This window comes from Ciona intestinalis, chromosome 5 (assembly GCF_000224145.3).
Source record: "Ciona intestinalis chromosome 5, KH, whole genome shotgun sequence".
NCBI lineage: Eukaryota > Metazoa > Chordata > Ascidiacea > Phlebobranchia > Cionidae > Ciona > Ciona intestinalis.
The window spans coordinates 4,792,152-4,811,799 of NC_020170.2; the positions used below are offsets into that span (position 1 = coordinate 4,792,152).

The 19,648-nt window shown below is 38.1% G+C and overlaps 3 protein-coding genes and 1 non-coding gene across 4 annotated transcripts; 2 read left to right on the top strand and 2 right to left on the bottom strand.

The window, feature by feature from the left end:
- The first annotated feature begins 3,792 nt into the window (after positions 1-3,792).
- LOC100182063 (MAP/microtubule affinity-regulating kinase 4-like) lies at positions 3,793-8,443 on the top strand. The gene is made up of 10 exons (XM_002125117.2): positions 3,793-4,346; positions 4,603-4,710; positions 4,912-5,117; positions 5,475-5,663; positions 5,894-6,009; positions 6,228-6,349; positions 6,553-6,631; positions 6,693-7,139; positions 7,349-7,615; positions 7,670-8,443. Exons 1-10 carry the CDS (start codon positions 4,131-4,133, stop codon positions 8,422-8,424), a joined length of 2,505 nt encoding a protein of 834 aa, XP_002125153.2. The 5' UTR covers positions 3,793-4,130; the 3' UTR covers positions 8,425-8,443.
- A 636-nt stretch (positions 8,444-9,079) lies between these two features.
- mir9 (microRNA 9) lies at positions 9,080-9,133 on the bottom strand. The gene has a single exon (NR_034325.1). It is a non-coding gene; the product is annotated as a microRNA 9 (primary transcript).
- Positions 9,134-11,014: 1,881 nt separating this feature from the next.
- Positions 11,015-17,146, top strand: LOC100184426 (myogenesis-regulating glycosidase-like). The gene is made up of 10 exons (XM_018811875.2): positions 11,015-11,245; positions 11,838-12,035; positions 13,410-13,561; positions 13,851-14,020; positions 14,079-14,188; positions 14,390-14,559; positions 14,986-15,249; positions 15,402-15,566; positions 15,952-16,130; positions 16,427-17,146. The coding sequence occupies exons 1-10, from the start codon at positions 11,075-11,077 to the stop codon at positions 16,960-16,962; spliced, it is 2,115 nt and encodes a 704-aa protein (XP_018667420.1). The 5' UTR covers positions 11,015-11,074; the 3' UTR covers positions 16,963-17,146.
- On the bottom strand, positions 16,408-19,354 carry LOC100182832 (PCNA-associated factor-like). The gene is made up of 5 exons (XM_002131306.5): positions 19,133-19,354; positions 18,828-18,902; positions 18,127-18,281; positions 17,650-17,780; positions 16,408-17,509 (listed from the first exon to the last, which is right to left on the bottom strand). Exons 1-5 carry the CDS (start codon positions 19,173-19,175, stop codon positions 17,272-17,274), a joined length of 642 nt encoding a protein of 213 aa, XP_002131342.1. The 5' UTR covers positions 19,176-19,354; the 3' UTR covers positions 16,408-17,271.
- Positions 19,355-19,648: the final 294 nt, after the last annotated feature.

Consider the following 19,648-nt stretch of genomic DNA (forward strand, 5'->3'; position numbering starts at 1 on the left):
GTTGTTGCAAATATCATTGTGTCAATAGGGCTGTCTTGTGCGCTATTATTGTTGCAAATGTTGTTGCTAGAACTGTTGTTGTTGTTGTTCTGGCTCTTGTTTCTGTTGCTGTTGTTGTCAGGGTTGTTGTTTTTATGAACATTTTCAGGAGTTACTCCAGCAGATAAAGCAGCAATTGCTATCATATCATTACTACATATGGTAGGTGTGGATGTAAGGGTCGTGTTAAAGTAGGCTGTGGGTGAAGTATGACTGGTTGGAACCGGATTAAACAGGTTTCTGGAAGGGGGGGAAGGAGTGCTTGGGAAATGAACAGAATTGGATGCTTGCATGGAATACATTGGCTTCGGTTGAACAACCTGGTAAAACATCTAGTATGTTGGAATTTGCACTAGAAAAGATTTCTGAAAATGTTGCTTGCTACTTTTCATCTGACATAGATTTAAATATAAAACCTTTAGTTATTTGGTTATTCAACACTTAGACAGCATTAGCTAGAAGAACTATTGAAGATATGATAACGGCTGGTGGAATTAAATTATTCTTTCTTTTACAATATTGGAAAGCAGGCTATTATATTGAATTTATTAATGTAACTTATTTATTCTCGCATGGCATGCTACGACAGACTTTATAACACAGGTGTTCTGTTTTATGTTGGTTAGGGTGGAAATAAGTTATATTGATTAATTCTTTTAATGAAAATTGTAAAACACAACAGCAGTGCTTCATTAATAAAGATCCTAAATAACTGTTCTACAAACCTGTGGCTGAACTAGGTTGTTTGGAAGTTCATTACAAGGAAAAGGTATGAACGCTTGTGAGATAGAAGTCGTGTAGACAACAGGATTTTCATGTTTGGCAGATTTTTTCGCTTCAGCATCTTTGTTAAGTGGAATGTTTTAAAAATGAAATATTTCTTTTCAAAGTGACAAAACTATAAAATTCTTAAAGTATACTTTACATTTTTGGCCTCAATCGTATTAGTAAAAGCTCTCTTTAGAAAAATTGCAACAAACAACTTGTAAGAAGTACTGAACTATCTATTCATCAATACAAAATATGTTAGATGATTAACTACATACTTGTTAAGTCAGCTGGCCGTAACTTTCTTTTTCTTTTTGTCTGCATCTGTCCGTTTGCCATCATGACATTTCCTTCCTTTACTTCAATTACAACTAAATAAAATATACAGAACTTAGAGAAAAACATCAAAAATACACTTTTTTTTTCATACCAGATAAGTCGTTGAGAAACTATCTACATTATGCCCTAGCACTAGAAGTAACAGAATAAATAGAGAACTAAATTTGTTGCAAAAAAACTGTGTTACACGAAAAAAAAGAGTTTCACTGGTCGCATAAATAATTTAACCAAAACTTTCTAGTTGTTGGGGTAATGAGCCAAATCAGTCCTAAATCCTAGGCCCTTAACAATACCCTCGGACTTGGGCCAGATTTGACCCAGAATAGAATGTAAGTAAACTCACAAGCTGGAGTTGCTGGTAGAATCCTGTTGTAGCCAAGAGTATGAAGAGAGAATTTTGGTCTTAATGAAGTGAATGTAAGAACGGTTACTGGAGTTATTTGTCGCGGGGCGTCTTCGTTAAAGAACATGGTTCGCCCGTCTACTTTGTGCTCATGAAGCTCATGAACCATGATCTATGAAAGGTTTATGTGAAAATTTGCTCGAAAATATTAAAGATCATGTATAAATTGGCTCATAAGTATACAGAATCATATGAAAAATAAAAATAAGCGTTGTACGCGCCTAAAAAACACTTCACCACCTAAATATTACGGTTGTTGGTACAACTATAGATTGAAAAACACTGGTCTAACCTGTGAGCACATCAATTGATCACGTAGAGACATATACTTTACTGGTGTTTCATCCAATAGTTCTAGCATGCCACTGTCATACTCAGAGTCCAGCTTAAAGTTTTCATACTCTCGACTTAAATCCTCAACACAGCAGAACTGAACTTTAGTTCTTCCTGGCATTAGCTACAAGAAATACTCAAGTTAGAAAAATGTCCTAAGTTTTGTGCGAAAGGTACAGCAAAATAACTTGACAAAAATAAGTAGCCAAATGACTAACCAACTTATAACAAGCATGTACAATGGTCAATGGTTACAAAACAACCTGCCTGCAAGGATAATATGCTACGAATATGTAACAGACAAAACCAAGTGTTGTATTAGAGATATATATATATTATACATATTTCGCCTAAATGGCATCATCAGTCTTTTATTGTATCAGAATGGATCCCTTATATATTTTACTAAAAAAGAATCGTTCAACTTAACGAGCACCAGATCAGGGTTAGATTTGTGAAATTTAAGTAACCTGCTTGTGAAGTTTTAATTTTAAATTAACAAGGTAAAAAAAATGTTTCTTACTTTGTAAACAGCAATCTTAGCGTAACGTCGGTTGGACTGAATCATAACTTTCAAAAGAACATCCACAGATTTGTAGAGAGATATTCCTTGTGGTTGGAGGTGGCTTAACAAACTGTAAAAATTAGGAATAACTGTAACGAAATAGTCATAAAATACAAAAAAAAATCACTTACAAAGATTTTAATGTGGCAACTTTGATTAACAACAGCATATAAAGAGAATTAAAGCAGCAATGATTTTTTGACCTTTTTTAAAATCTTGGCTAACATTGTTAAACAGAAAATCTTATTGATTCTTTTGCTCTATCCATTTGCACAGAAGCATATTCTACGGTTTTAGGCATAAGACTTTTAGACTGGGATGTTGAAATATATAGTGTCATATTGTCATGCACTCATGAAGTCATGCACTCGTCTATGTCCAAAATTATGTAGATTACTTTTTTGAACTTTTCTGTCCTCGAATTCGGACAGTACATCTGTATATTAACATTCTTGATATTGTTTAGGTTACAAACCGATTCTGAATTTGGTATTTCCACAGCTCAGTCATGAAACCTTTATTTAGCATTGGTAGACACATGTCATTGGTACAGAACTTGTAAGGAAGAAGTTGGAAACCAAGGATCTCCTCAGTGCTGTGGTTCTGTATCAAATATTTGAATGTACGTTTTTTTCCTCACATTCCGAGGCAATGACAGTCGTTATAACACAAGTGTTCTGTTTCATACACCTCATGCCCACTTACAAGTTACCCCATATGTATCTTAATGAGTGATTGTTTTTTATGTTTTGTTTTGTCCTATTCTATTCTATACACCTCATGCCCACTGACGAGTTACCAAGTATGTGACTTTTTCATTTTTTTTAAATGTGTTAAATTATTTTTGTGTACATGGAATAAATTATGGGCTGCATAAAAATTGCACAATGTTACACACTCTCCAAAACAGCACGTCTACAAAATCGTGCCAATCAATACCTTTGCTTTCAGATCAAGAATTTTCTGTGAATATCCCGGGTATTGGTTCGGGTAGACGAAACGATGTTTGAATTCTAATTTAAAATCTTTCTCGAAGCAATATTCTGGGTCTACTGACGTATTTCTGATGTAGTTTACGATACTGGACATAAACGTATCCAGTTCTGTGATACTAGGGGTAGCTTGAGCTGTCATTTTGCCATAAATTGATTCTATACAATTTTACGCTTCATTTACTTATAACACGATTTCCAAATTAAAATTAAAATTCTGAAAAAAGATTCCCCGCCACTGCGACTTTTACGGATGACTCGTTGGATGTCGTTAAAAATTGGGGAGTGCGCTTTAATTTATTAAAAACTTTTCCGTATTTAGCATTTTACACAGGCAAATATAAGTTTTTTATAAGAAATACGCGTTGGTATTGGTATTTTAATGTTTATTTATTATATTACGACAATAAACAACAGATGTAATAGTAAGACGTAAATACAACATTTTCATTTCATGGTTTTCAACCTATTTCTTTGCAATTTATTGTTTATTTCATTGGATAATAATGTGTGCAAGTAAAATGTGACATTATTAGTCTGATTGCCCCTCACGGTGCTTTCCAAAATATACGCAAATTCGTATGCAAATTTTAAAACAGTGGACGTCTATGCGTCACAAATTGAGTGTCTTTACGTAACAGTTACCCCAAACCTCCGGTAAAAATATTAAGGGTTAAAATAATAACAACAGATGGACATGAGCGACGAAAACATTACGAACGAGTACTTGGTGGACAGTAGTTTGGCCGAAGAAACGGTAGAGTGCAGAAGAAATGGGTACGTCCTCACAGGAAAGTTTCTTGGTCAGGGTGCGTACGCAAAAGTATATCTCGGACAGGCGATTCCGGAAAAAGCAAAAACAAATTACAAACTGCGACGTTTGCTCAATAAACACAGAGACGGGCGGGTAAGAGCAATGAATGTATAACTTATATACTCTCGCGGGGCAAGGACAGTCCATATAACACGGGTGTTCTATTTCAAACACCTCGTGCCCGCTTAAACGAGTTACCACGTATGTAACTTAGTGTGTGATTTACTGGAAGTTTTATTTTGTATTGATTCCCTTTCAATAGTTGTAACAACATATTTTTCAAACAGTAAATCAATGTATATTTTATCGCAACTTAAAAGTTATGTTATACAATACTTTTTCTACACAGGTTGCGATTAAAATTATCAGTACAACTTCGACACCAAGTATTTATATCACAAAATTCCTGCCGCGTGAGGTCGCTACGATGAACAGGTGCTACACACATAGCAACGTGGTAAGTTAAACTATTCGTAAATTTTAAACAACACAAAAAAAACTCCATGAATAATCTTTTAAACCCTTGTTTTAAGTCGTATAAAAATCTATTTGCAAATTGGATAACTTGAGAATAAAAATGTTTGTAATATGAATGCAGTGTAGACTTGTAGGTCAAAATGAGACGCTAAATCGTTTCTAAAGACATTAAACATTACAGATTCAGTTGTACGATGTGTTCGCTACTTCCAAACGGGTGTACATGGTGTTAGAATATGCCGAGTGCGGAGATCTCTTGACTTACATTAATAAATGTTATGCAAAGAGGGCAAATGCAAACTGTTTAACCGAGGATAAAGCAAGGGCAATGTTCAGAGATATTTTGGCCGGGGTACAGTTTATACACTCCCGCGGTGTCGCTCACAGGTAAAAAATGAGTAACTATTGATAAGCTGCAACAGCAGCGCCTTGATCACATAGCATAAAGGCATTTTTCTGGATAAGAAAACGCCTAAATATAGTAGCGGGAATTTGAACAACCGTGTTATAACAACTGATGTGTTGGCACGCAAGGGTAAATAAGTTACATTATTCATTCAATCCAATTTAGGGTTGTAGCAGTGATTTTTTATACGTCCAATTAACGCACAGCAAAGTTTTACACCGTTTTATGTTCAAAACTGATTAATATGGCGTTTTTACATGGAGATTCTGTTTACAAACGTATTGTACTGCTACAGCAAATGCTTACAAAATATCAAATATTATACGCAACGGTTCTAGGGATCTAAAGTGTGAGAATATTCTGCTTGCGCAAAACAACCAAGCGAAACTGAGCGATTTTGGTTTCGCAATCGAACCTAACCAGAGCAGAGAGCTTCTTCAAACACACTGTGGGAGTTACGCATACACACCGCCTGAGATCTTACGGCAACAAAAATACAACGGAAAGCTAGCTGACTTATGGAGCTTGTAAGTATGTTCTGCCAAAGCAAAAGTGACGGTTTGAATTTATACACACTTATAGAACCGCATAGATATTTTAAAGCGGAAAATGCAGCTTTGCCAACTTTTGCTGCAATTGCCAACGTATCGATAACCCTTTAAATTGGTTCTCATATTATGAATCTGCTGTGTCTTTATATTCATATATATGGTAAATTTGTTTCTTTAAATTTACCTTTATCATTTGATCTTGACAGAGGAGTCATTCTGTTCGCAATGGTCAACGGTGGGTTACCATTCAAAGAGTCAAGCGCAGAGGCGGTGCTTCGTGCAATGAAGAAACCAGTCTGTTTTAAAGTCTGTCTTTCTGCAGGTAAGTTATGGAGTATATAGTGCATTTTAAAGATGAAAACATGAACATTAATTGTTTATCATCGCATGGCGGGACTATATTTTAGAAGTTATAAACGAATTTTATGTATACTTTCTATATAGTTACGAAGCGAATACTTTTGCGGCAGCTACAGCGTTTTTCTATTTTGCAAGTATACATGATTCGACATTATACCCGCTAATTACAGTTGCACCCAGATTGTAAAGACCTGATACGTGGCTTGCTAAAAATGAAACCGAACAAACGAATGACGATTGAAGACATGGTCGTCCATTCGTGGCTGAAACGAAATCTCCCACAAAATCTTCATGATAGCAAGGTGAATAAATGAGTAAATGAAATACTACAGTGGTTGTTCTGTTTAATGCACCTCATACCTTCTCACGAGTTACTGCATAAGTAGCTTTAATTAAATATTTTTCCATTTTGCTAACGCATGGCTAAGGATTTCTATACATAGTTATACAGTCTAGGATGTTTGTATTACAATACTCTTTATGTAATGTGTTATTGTGCTTGCAGGCGATTGGAGATAGTAATTTCCGAGAACTGGCAAGAAACCCTCCAATGGATTACATGCACCCTGCAAACGAGCCGAACGGTACGACTATTGAATTTTAAAGTCAATTTGCAAACAATAAATGGCGATTATCGTTTTAAAGGTGGATTCGACCGAGCTGACATCGTGCTTAAATATCTTCAAGAACGAATGGGTAACCAACCTCATCACCACGTCAGCATGCCTGCCCATAAACGAAAGCGGGAGAAACAGAGTAAGAGTGACCCCCCTGCGGCCCCAACTGGCACAGAAGAGAGCGAGGCAACGAAGCCGAAGTCGAGGCCTAAGAAAGCGGCCTCGACCTTCGGTAACCTTCCGAAGCCGAAGCCTCACGTGCAAAATAGAAGCAGTGTACCGAGCTCTGCCCAATCTCCGAGTCCAAAGGTTCGGGTAAAGAGGAAGCCGCCAGCAGCTCCGCGCTTGGTGGAAGTGAACGAAGAAAAGGAAATGATAATCTGCGGAGGATCCCCGAAAACAGGTCTTCCAAAGATGGACCAGAGGCTGGCTGCAACGAGGGTGGTGGTGAAGTACCCCAAGATACCAGCACAAGGTCTGGTTCAATCATTTCAATAATAATGTATATTGACGGTATAGATAACTGTTTGTATGTTGTTTGAGATTTGTATTGAATTGGGTCATATAATCATGTATGGGTGAGAATCAGTAATATTAGAAATAGAGTTTACCCCTCTAACTGCCAATTTCGATTAAAGTCGACATAGGACCATAGATTAATTAAACAGCTTTGATCTCTTGTAGAAGACGTTCGGAAATCGTTATTCCGGCTGCGTTACGAGGAGAGGCAGGCAGGGAACCTGTCAACAGTCTGTCAGCGAAAAAGCGACCACGAGTTGAAGTCAAACTCAAAGGAGTCAAGAGGCCGCAAGACAACAGAACCAATTGCTTCTGCTCAGCGGCCCTTTACGTCACCAAATGTCATAAACATTAAAATAGATGAAACGAGGCGCGTGCGTCATCTGCGAGAGGTGACGAAAGAAAAATTCCAGCGATTGACGTCAAACACAGGTTAGTGCTTTGTCTGTATATATTTATATGTGTACCAAAAAAGGCTTTTTTCAGCTCTGCCGGTCACAAACACCCCCAGGCCGGTACCACCACCAAAACAAAGCCTTGCCACCGCAGAATTTGGTCCAGAGAGCATACCGCCTAAGAAAACCGACGCTTTCGGCCCAGAAGTATTCGCCCGGCCTCCGAGAGAACGAAAAGACCGAAGTCAGATTGTCAAATATAACCTTACCTGCTCTCATGGCTGCCGAAAGCGCTCTGGGTTAACGCGCAAGCCCGCTAGCCCCGCAAGCGTTTGGGGATCGGCAAGAAAAGAGAAATCCCCGGCTGTGAGTAAATGCCCTGCACAGCCCGCCACGTTTTTTCAAGCACAGAGAATTGTAAATTACGATCATACCCCTAAAAGTTCCGGTGAGCACGATAGGCCAAAAGATCAACGACCGACAAAGTATTCGGCGTGGGAGGCAAGAGGAGAGTCTGCGTCCCCCGTACGGAGAGTCGCATACGCCGGGAACATTGGGAAGTTCTCGCGGCAATCAGCGGCTTATCATGCGGCTAAAGAACCAATGTCACCCGAAGTCATAACTATTGAGGATTTCGTGGAAGGGCTGAACTACGCATGCTTGCAAGATCATGATAAGCTGCTGTACCGGCGGACGCAGAAGGCGAAAAAACTTCTCGAAACATCGAGCATCACCGCCATCGCCAAAAATCGGCCTCAGAAGGTCACACCCCCCTCACCACTGCCATCTTGCGGTCGAAATATTCGTCGCAGAGACGTGGTGCTACGGATGCGCTCGAAACGGTGAAATAAACATCCAACTGATATCCCTGGCAGTGTTAATGGTTCTGCGCACCCTGAAAACGCATTGGAAGTCGCCAGCAATTTAGTTAGGGTGTAAAAACTACGGAAAGCATATGGTTTTGAGGTTTTTGACACCTGGCCCAGCCACAAGCTCATTTATAATTAATTTTGATGCAGTCTGATACGCAGATATAGCATTTGTTTGATTGAACCGATGAGATCTCTCGGTCGCGTAGCGTAGGTAACTATCGGCAGACCAAAATCTTGCGGTTTTTAAATGTGTGAGGCGGTGACAACACTGTCTAAACTTTGGTCTAAAGGGATGCCATGATTAGTAGTGACTTCTGACGTCTTACTTTTTAACTAACCCCGCGGACAATCCCAGAACGCATGTTGGTACGTCAGTATAACGAACAGCCCACAAGACACGCGGGGTGAGCAGGCCAATCAACCGCACATTGGAAAACCAGGTTTGTGAAACAAACAAAAAACTAGTTCACCAAAGATAGGTGGGTACCCCAAATGCTGTTTCGTGCAGTGGACGACAACTCGTGCCATAATGTAAGACACATATTAAGTGTCATTATGTAAAACAATACAACATTAAGAATATTTTTGCCGACACTCGCATTTAATATGTGAAAGTGTACGCCGTTCTGACTTTGGTCATTTAGTCCGGTGCAGTGTGTGGCATCAAACTGGATAACCAAAGAATGAACAGAGTTCATATTTTAATTTCCCGCTGAAAGCAATACGGCCGTTGTTAAAATCGACTATGCAGCAGTTAAGGCGCATACACTAATGCTAATACACACATAATTAATATTAAGCCTAAGAACCGAACAGAAAGTTATTGCACAAATTGGCAATAAACCTAACACGCTCCAGTAATGTTCTGTTCAAAAAATTCATTGTACGCAGATTGTGAAATCCTGAAACCATGGAAACACGATAAAAATGCTAAAACCATGGTTACACCATAACCGGACCATAGTGCAAAATATATGATACAAGGGTAGTTATAATGTAACAACTTTCAAAGGGCCTAATTCTCTACGAACCTGACGGTTGAAGTTGTAGATCGGCACGGCAGACGCTGACATTTCCCACGGTCGAGGGCGGCAGACAAAGGTGCAACAGCGGGGAGTCCTTGCCGACTCTGCCAGAACTACCATCTTGTTCACGACCACTGTCAAAAGAAGAAGTCAAAATTGAAAGATAAAAATTTTCTCTACACACGGCTCACGCCTTTAAAAGTTGAAATGACCTCATATAAAGATGAAATAGTCTTTACAAATACGTCTTTTAGGAATTCCAAACAATATTAACAGCATGCTTTCACACTGGATGTTTTATAATTTACTTTTCACTTTCTTACATATACGATTTTAATTACAAAAACGACCAAGAAAACGGTTTCAAAAGTGGGTTAAAAATTCTATTTTAAAAAGTAACTGCTGCCAGTTGTACCTACATAGCATAACACCAGCTTCAATGCTGCCCACTCTTTACTACTTGCATACCTTTTTTTTAATAATTCCCGCGTCAATGCCACGAAATTCTTATAAGAACATTTTGAATTATCACGCGTTGCCATTTATACGACGGAAGGAATGACTCTGGTCAATGGCGCGATTTTAAAATGGTTTATTTACAGTTTTACTAAGAATCTTTTTTTTCCCAGTAAGGCCTGTTTCTGTTGAGGCCTGCTTGTGCTTTGTAACGGTCGTCGTTTACGACTCATAACTGAACTATTTCCGAATGAAACAGCCTCGCTTTTTCAATTGAGATACCGACATTCGTTGCTTTAACCTAACTCCCTTCTGCCACGCTACCTCAAAACTGGAAGAACTAAACGGCCCAGTCGTCTCCTGTACTACATTGATATTCATAAGCGTTCTCAAGCATTTATATATCGTTTCACAGCCGCTAAGCGTCTGCGCCCCTGCCAATTCGAGGTGATTACCCTAATCCGATATATTAATCGCCTACCGCTATGCTGTTTTTTCAGCCGAAGCGGGCAAAGAGTTACCGCGTGCATTTGGACAATGAAACTTAGTCTTATCCGCTTAACTAAATACACAAATGGTGAAGTTGCATTAGTTTAATCACGTATATTAACAGCAGTGTATTATTGGGATCAAGTCAACGCCTAAAACGTCAAGCACTTGCACGCGGTCGTATAAATGAATATACATATAGTAGGGTGGGAGAAATGGAGACACCTTTTTATTCTAGTTTCTCGTCACATTTGGTGGTAAACGAAAAACATTTAAAGAATTGTAAAATCGCATCCCCACGACTGCCATAGACCGTTGTTATTAATTGTTTAAAACACGGTCAGGCTATTTCGATATTGTGTGCTAAAGGTGTCCCGTATTTCCCCACTCCACTATATTGTACATCAAAACTGTTGAATTAAAACTAAATAAGATAATATAATTCGTGGTAAGGTTATTTATAGATATGTCATGTCGTATGTTTTAAAGCACGCTTGTAGCATGTGTATATAATTCGAACAGTCAATTTATCGTGGTACCAAATAGCAGATTAAACATTAACCAATAAACTCGTAAATAAAGTAATCAGAAGCATGCTAGATACCAGCACCCAACGGAGGATTTTTCTGGCTGCGTTTTTAGAATAAAAACAATATGCAGAAAAGGGCTGTTGCTTGGACTGTAACTGGAATTATATTAGCATGTGGCATCGTCTTGACTGCAATTGGGACGAGTTTTCTTGTAGTTTACAACCAACAGCCAGAGCAGCAAGAAAATATACCGAAAGAAAAGTTTCCAGTCTACTTTGATCCAGAAAATCAACGAGTAAGTTTTTTGAGATTTTTTTAATATAGTTGTCAAAAGCCAATCCTTTGAACATTATGTTGATCCACTTTTGGTTGTATTATTGTTAACACATAAGTTGCACTTGTGTTAGAAAAAAAGCTTCTTATTTTATTAACACAAAAAATTATTATTATTGTAAAATTATAACTGTGTAAACAATGCTGCGTTGTTCTGTTATGTTATCAATAAAACAATATTGTTTAGCTCAAGACTGTATTTCGAATTTACTCGGTAACTTGACTATATATGTACAAACGGACAGAACAATTGTTAGCATAAGGTCTTACCTTATATGAAACTTCTGCCTATAGGACACACACGACGATACTCTTAAAACAGTGTTTTTTAACAAACATTTTGACTTGTAAACATTTGGGCATACTTGTACCCACAAAGTAACATACGTGGTAACTCGTAAGTTGCCACGAGGTGTAGGCCTATGAAACAGAACACACGTGTTATAACGACTGTCGTTTTCCAACCATGCGAGGTTAAAGCAATAAGTTAATTCATTCATTTTGTGTACCAGAACAAACAAGGAAAACACGTTAAATGCTGCTGTTTATAACAGGTTTACTACAGCAAGGAAAATCAAGTCGTTTTCACAACTTTTCTTAACCAAGCTGAAGATGGGAGAGGACTTGACGCTAATCCTATGCATATAAAAGCACCTTGTAACAACGGCGGTGCAATCGTTATTTGTTACCAGTGTGAGCTAGCGACGAAAGATAAACCAGTAAACGTCGGTTTTACAGTGACGAAATTAGAGGTAAATGTAAAAGCGACATTTTACAGTTCTGTAATATTCCGTTGTTTTTTTTAATCTGCTGACATTAGTCTGCGCTGGAATTTTTATTATAGGGGGAGACGGAACACCTTTAGCACATAATATTCAAATATCCTGATCGTGTTTTAAATAATTAACAACGTTCTATGGAAGTCGTGAGAATGCGGTTTTATAATTTATTGAATGTTTTTTGTTTACTGCCAAATGGGACGAGAAAATAAAATGAAAGGGTGCCCCATCTTCCCCAACCCTACAATATATTAGGTTGGGGAAAGACGTTTCGTGTTTTCATTCTCGTTTATTCTCACATTTATTGGTGGAAAACAATATTTACTTAATTATGTAACAATATCACCATGACTCGAAGAAGAGAGTTAGTATTCTTTTTGAATTAGGAAGATAGGATGATATTATGTGCAAAAGGTGTCCACTTCCCGCACTGTATAAGTAAGGGCGGGGGGAGATGGGACACGTTTTAATTCCATTTTCTTTCCCATTCGGTACTAAACGAACAACATTCAAAGAATTATAAAACCGGATCCTCACAACTCCCATAGACCGTTCTCAATTGTTTAAAACACGATCAAGATATTTGGATAATATGTGCCAAAGGTGTCCCGCCACCACCCTAACTCCATGCAGATTTTCCTTTGACGGCAGGTGACATTTACCCTATGCTCACTGTCAAGTAACTTTAGACCGTAGAAATTTATTTTTAACTATTTTTTATTAACTAAGGCGTAGGAAATAAAATTAATTTTTAAGACAATTCTAATGAACATATAAGTTTTATCACGGGAGATATTATAAGATATATTACATATATATACACGCACGGTGCGTCCATGTAATTCGTATCCACTAAAAGGTAAACGGAAGTGGTTATTAAACTGTCAAAGTGAATCAGCACAAAATTTCAAAGTGATCTATAAAAGCAACCACGTACGCGGCAGTGACGCGCTTCATCCACAGAATGAACGAAAACCGCCATATAACAGTCCAACAGCACGCCAGGTTTTATGAGGATTGTAAACTTATTTAACGGCGACGAGAGATTCTTAAAGAATGAACGTGACTAATATTAACAACAAGTTTAGGCCGAGACCACCCCAGACGCATTCTAAACTGGTATAGTAGGGTAGGGGAAGATGGGACACCTTTTCATTCTATTTTCTTTTCCTATTTGGTTAAACAGAATATATTACATTCAAAGAAATATAAAACCGTATCCTCGCGACCTCCATAGACCGTTGTTAATTGTTAAAACAGCATCAGGATATTTAGATATTATGTGCTAAAAAGAATAAAAATGTGGACTATTCTACCGCACCCTACTACGTATAACTAATGTCACAGACGACCGCAAGTGAAGAAACATCAGCTTGCTACGAAACAACGTGGACAAGTGACCATGATGACGTAACAGCGACCAATTGTTTTCCATTTTCTGGGGCAGAAGATTGGTTTGGGGGTGCTGAGATGTATGATCAATCCTGGCCCATTAACAGGTAATATTGTGGCATACTCGGTGTGTATTGAGTAGGCCATGAGACTATACATAAATACATGTAGACACGCTTTTGAACGGATATTCCTTTGGCGAAGCAACGGTAGTCGTTATAACACGGGTTTCTGTTTCATACACCCTGTGACCGCGAGTTGCCACGTATGTAACTTATACGAGTTACCATGTATGTAACTTTGTGAGTATTTATATTTTTGTTTTTTTGTAATATATGATTGAAAGTTTAAATAATATTGTATTCATTGATGGATAAACGACTGCCCTTTTCGCAGTTGGTACAAGGAAATGTCATTTTACTTATCCGGGGACATGTTTTCGGACCCGCAACAGTTTGGTTCAGTATTAGAGAGATACTGGCTCTCGTCGCAAGGTGTCGCACTTTACGTGGAACCAAGAATACCATTGCACGTGAGCGTCGAAAAACAGCAGATCTGTTTTAAAGGTAAAGTGTCTGGAAGAGTTAATAACTGTTGAACAAATAAAACTACATTATTTTACAGGTGCATACATCGAGCCATACAAACCTAAGAAATCACCCGCAGAGCCTATACTCAAATACACCGTCTGCTTAAGCGATTCGCCACAACGGGCGCACGCAGCTATTCTTCAGGTATATACTGGGTTAATAATTAGGTGCATTTTACCTTTAAGTTACCCACAAAGTTACACGTGTAATAAACTCGTTAGCGGGCACAAGGTGTGTGATAAAATCGCACCCGTGTTTTAACGACCGTCACTCCCCCTTGCGAGAACAATGCAAGTTTCATTCATTCATATTTTATTTAACATGAAGTATGTTTACAATTTTCAGAAATATTTTAAAAGACCGACATCAATCCCTGACTTGCGAATGATCCGATCTCCTATTTGGTCTACATGGGCGAGGTACAAGGTTGGAATCAACGAGACAGTAGTGTTGCAATACGCGGACGAAATATTGAAGTATAATTTCTCCAACAGTCAGATTGAAATAGACGACGGGTGGGTGGTAAAACAGAAAACTTTACATCTAAATTAGTTTTTAGTTATTTACGTTTACGGCGATGACGAAAACCAACATCCGTAAAGTAATATATAGTATATAGGATGGAGGAAGATGGGACACCTTTTCATTCTATTTTCTCGTACATTTTGGTAGTAAACAAAGAACACTCAAATATTTATAAAACCTTGTCCTCGCGACTTTCATAGACCGTTGTTAATTGTTTAAAACACGACCAGGATATTAGGATATTGTGTGCTAAAGGTGTCCCATCTCCCCCCACTCCACTATACATATGGTAACTCATATAAGCGGGTGCGAGGTGTGTGAACAGAACACCCTTGTTTTAACGACGGGGTCAATTTTCTAATCTGTAACTTGAAAATCTAGACCAAGAGTAATCTTTACATTACCTCAATTAACAGGTATGAGAAAAACTACGGAGACCATACGTTTAGCGTAACCAAGTTTCCTGACGCGAGCGGAATGATTAAAAAGCTTCACAATTCAGGATTCCGTGTAACTACTTGGGTGACGCCGTTCGTCAATCTATTTTCCGAGAATTATGCAGCGGGGGACGAGAATGGTTACTTTGTGATGAACGGAGGGACAAATACAAGCGGAAGGGTGGCGTGGTGGAACGGTATAGGATCATCGATTGATTTTACCAACCCGAAAGCTTGTGACTGGTTAGTTGAATTGAAGAAAATATGAAAGTGGGAATGAATGTAACTTTTTTATCCTCGCAGAGCAACGAAATAGTCGTTACATTACAGGTGTTCTGTTTTCAACACTTTATGCCCGCAAAACTAAACTTTAAACAACAAATATTTACCAATAGGTACTACAGCCTTCTGGAAAAAGTACGAAGCACTTATGGAGTTGACTCGTTTAAATTTGACGCAGGCGAGATTAACTATATAACAGCTGTTACGGATTACCGAACACACGAAACACTGGATAATCTCGGATCTTATACGCAATATTACTCAGAGTGTGCGGCAAGGTATGTATAGTTTCTTTTATTATACTGTGGGGTAAGATGGTTTACCGTTTCATTCTATTTTCTTGTCATATTTGGTAGTAAACATAAAAACATTGAAAGAAATATAAAAACATATTTTCACGACTCCCATAGACCGTTGTAAATTGTTTAACACACGATCAGAATATTTTGATATTATGTGCTAAAGGTTTCCCATCCCCCCTTACCTTTTTACCATATAACAAAAATTAAAAATAACTAAACGCAACATAGTTACCATATAATAGTAACTTGCCAAATACCCATATATAAGCCAGAAATTACATGCAGCATTTTCCGCGCAATGCATAATGCGTAAATTGCACTACGAAGCTATTATAACTCAGCATCACCGTATTCAATGTAGGCTCGGTACACAGATAGAACTCAGAGCCTCCTGGAACAACCAGCATTTACCTGTCTTTGTGCGAATGATGGACAAAGACTCAAACTGGTCGAAAGCGAAAGGAATTAAGACGCTTGTCTCGACTGCATTAACGTTCAGTATGCTCGGCTATCCATATATACTACCCGACATGATAGGAGGTATAAGCTTGTACCGATTTTTTAAAGCACTCAACTTAGTAGGGTGGAGATGGGACATGTTTTCATTCTCTTTTCGTGTTTCATTTGACAATTAACGAAGAACGTTCAAAGAATTTAAAAACCGTACTCTTACGACTTCTATATACCGTTGCTAATTGTTCAAAACAGGGTCGGTATATTTAGATATTATGTGCTAATGGTGTCCCCCATCTCCCCCCACCCTACTATATGAAAACAAGACATACTTTAACTATAGCTTTTTCAAAGTTTATAAATTGGTCCCATATATTTGATAGGTAACGCATACGGAGAAGGTTCGGATGGGTTCCATAGTTCTCCGTTGCCTGAAAAGGAACTTTACATACGATGGCTTGAAGTAACTGCATTCCTGCCTTCCATGCAATTTTCCATTTGTCCGTGGCAGTACGACGATGAGACCGTGAAGCTAGCGCAGTATTATGTACAGTTGCATGAGAATGTTGTTTTTGATGAAATTGTCTCTTCGTCGCAGAAATATGTGAATGGAGATGAAGACTTAGGTCCGATTCGCCCCATTTGGTGGGCGACTTCTAACGACCGTAAGGCGTTTAAATACGACGACGAGTTTATGGTCGGGGATAAGTACTTGGTGGCTCCGATTTTAGATAACGCGACAAGGTCTCGGGATATTTATTTGCCTGGTCCGTTGTGGAGAGACGGGGTGCTAAGGATTTTTTGGAAAGACAAGTTAAGAGAGAGGGAATTGCTCTTAGGGGGTGTGACGTTGTTTGATTACAAAATCGAACTGAATGAAATTTCGTGGTGGGAGTTAATTTTGGAGTCGAGTAAATGACCCTTTCGCAACGTGTTATATTGTATTGTAAGAAGGCATATAAAAGGCAGTGTACAAAATATGATCTCGTTGTACGACAAGGGGTATAGTTGCAAGTAGCAGCAGATGGATAAAGGCACGATGATGCAACTTTCATAAATTCTTTGGTAACTAAGGTTCGTCAAGCACAAAAGCACATTTAGTTTTAAAGCTCTCTTAAACTAAGAAAAGCTCATTTTTTTATTGTCTGACTATATATCTGTGTTTGCTTTGGAAGTAGATGGTTGTTCTCCAGAAGTAGATGGTTTTTCACCAGAAGTGGATGGTTTTTCACCAGAAGTAGATGGTTGTCTCACCAGAAGTAGATGGTTGTTCACCAGAAGTAGATGGTTGTTCACCAGAAGTGGATGGTTTTTCACCAGAAGTAGATGGTTTTTCACCAGAAGTGGATGGTTTTTCACCAGAAGTAGATGGTTTTTCACCAGAAGTGGATGGTTTTTCACCAGAAGTGGATGGTTTTTCACCGGAAAGCACTTCTTCTGTCTCCGAATCGGATTCCTGTATGGTGCTAAACGGCCAAAAACAAAATATGTTTGAAATACTTTTTGAAACTTGATCCTTAAACAAAAAAGTTTCAACAATATCTTCGATCAGCTTATCTGAATAGGATCTCTACATTATAGGTAGTTTACACAATATACAACTCACAGTATGCGTCTTCTTTTAGTTTTAGTCGGCCTGCTAGTAGAAGGTCCAGCTTCATCTGAAACTTCAGGGTTTTGGTTTTCTTTGTCATCTGATGTTTCCATCTTTTCTGGTTCGTCAGGGGTCTCTTTATCCTTTAATGAATAAAATGAATGAACTGCCTATTGGTAGTAGTAGTGTAGGTAAAATTTGGCTAGAAAGTTTTGTGCATAAAAAGGGGCTAAGAAAAAAAGCAACTTAGAAGCAATTTGATGCGAAACTGAAAAAAAAGATTTTAAATTGGCAACCACAAATTTATTAATAAGTATCTGGTTTGTGATAAGGACCTCACCCACATAGAAGAGAAATAGAACAACAAATTAGGTTTAATATATAATATATGATAAAAACTGGTAAAATGAAGAGCTATCTACTTTTTACCGGCAAAACAAATATATATATACACTTAAAAAGCAGATAAAAAAACAGACAGAATCATACCACTGGTTCGAAAAGTTTTTCCACTAAGTCCGTATCTCCATTTGACTTTGCAGAAGGAAGCTTTGTTGTGAAGAAACTTGCGATTGGTTTCTGCCAGTCTGGGGTTGGACGTTGACACACAGGGTTGCCTCCAACAGACTGGTTCTTTTTACCAGCTATATTGGATGGGATGGTATTTGTAATGAGAATATGAATGTAACTGGTTTTATCTTCATGGGGCGGAAAAACTACTGTTCTTACAACACATGTGTTCTGTTTCACACAACACGCGAGTTACAAGAGGATTTTATTTTTAGTAACACACATGAAACTATTTAGATGTTAATTACCTAGATTGTTGTTTGTTATTGATGCAAGTTATTTAGGAGTTCAATAAATGTAATATTTTTGGTGCTAGTGAAAAGACCCCCCCCACCTTATTTGCTAACCACTAACCCCTATATCCACTAACTACCACCCCCTATAACCACTAACCCCCTAACCTAGGGGTTAGTGGTTACCAAAATAGGGGGGGGGGGGGGAGATACTTCACTATCACCAAATTTTTACCCTTCCGAGGTGGAAAACGACAGTAGTTATAATACAGGTGGTTTCCTCTACACATCTCCTGTGTCTGATTACAAATTACCAACGCACATGTTATTCAATATTTGCTTCAACATAGGAACATACACGTATAAAAAGTTTTATTCAGTGTATACCTGGTGAACCAATTTCAAAAGCTGATGATCTGCTTGGTGCTGCAACATTTTTTCTTGGCGCCTTTGCCGCTGATGCTTTGATATAAAAACAAATAGGTTATTTCTTGCTGTTAAAATAGAAGTTTATTATAAACAGAAAAAATCTAATGTGTTGCATGAAATACTTGTACGACACTTTATCATTCGCTGCAAACAAATAACATATTTTTTGGACGATTTGGGGTGAAAAATACCTCCATTGAACAAAAAAATAATAAAACAACAATGTTTAAGAATTGCAATTTATTTCAAAGCATAAAAATTACCTCGAAAAGCTGCAGAGTTCACTGTCGCTTTTGTGCGTACCATACTTTCATCTAAAAGCAAAGATTATATCCAAAAACTCGCAACACAAACAGAAAATTTGACAACTTCATTAACAACACAGTTTACCCGCCAAACAGCGATCACGTGACCCACACGATGTGCCCTTTTCCTATGCGGTAAAAAGGGGCGTACCAACGAATACTAATCTGTTGTATTCCAAACTGTGCCTGAAAAGATAAAAAACGATGTAAAACAATAACAAAGTTACATATTAGTTCGTACGTGCACAATTGCGCGGGTGCTTTTATTGCAATGATGTAGTGTATAATACAGCAATACTGTTAAAAGAAACTTGCTCCCTGGTAGAGTTGACCAGAGAGGAACTTATCCTTTTACTATTTAATCAGTTTGTGTCATGTTCGAATGTGTGGTCCATTTTCAACTAAGTTAGAATGTGTGGTCCATTTTCCACTGTACGGTTGATATTCATGAGCAAGTTATGAACAAACAACTCG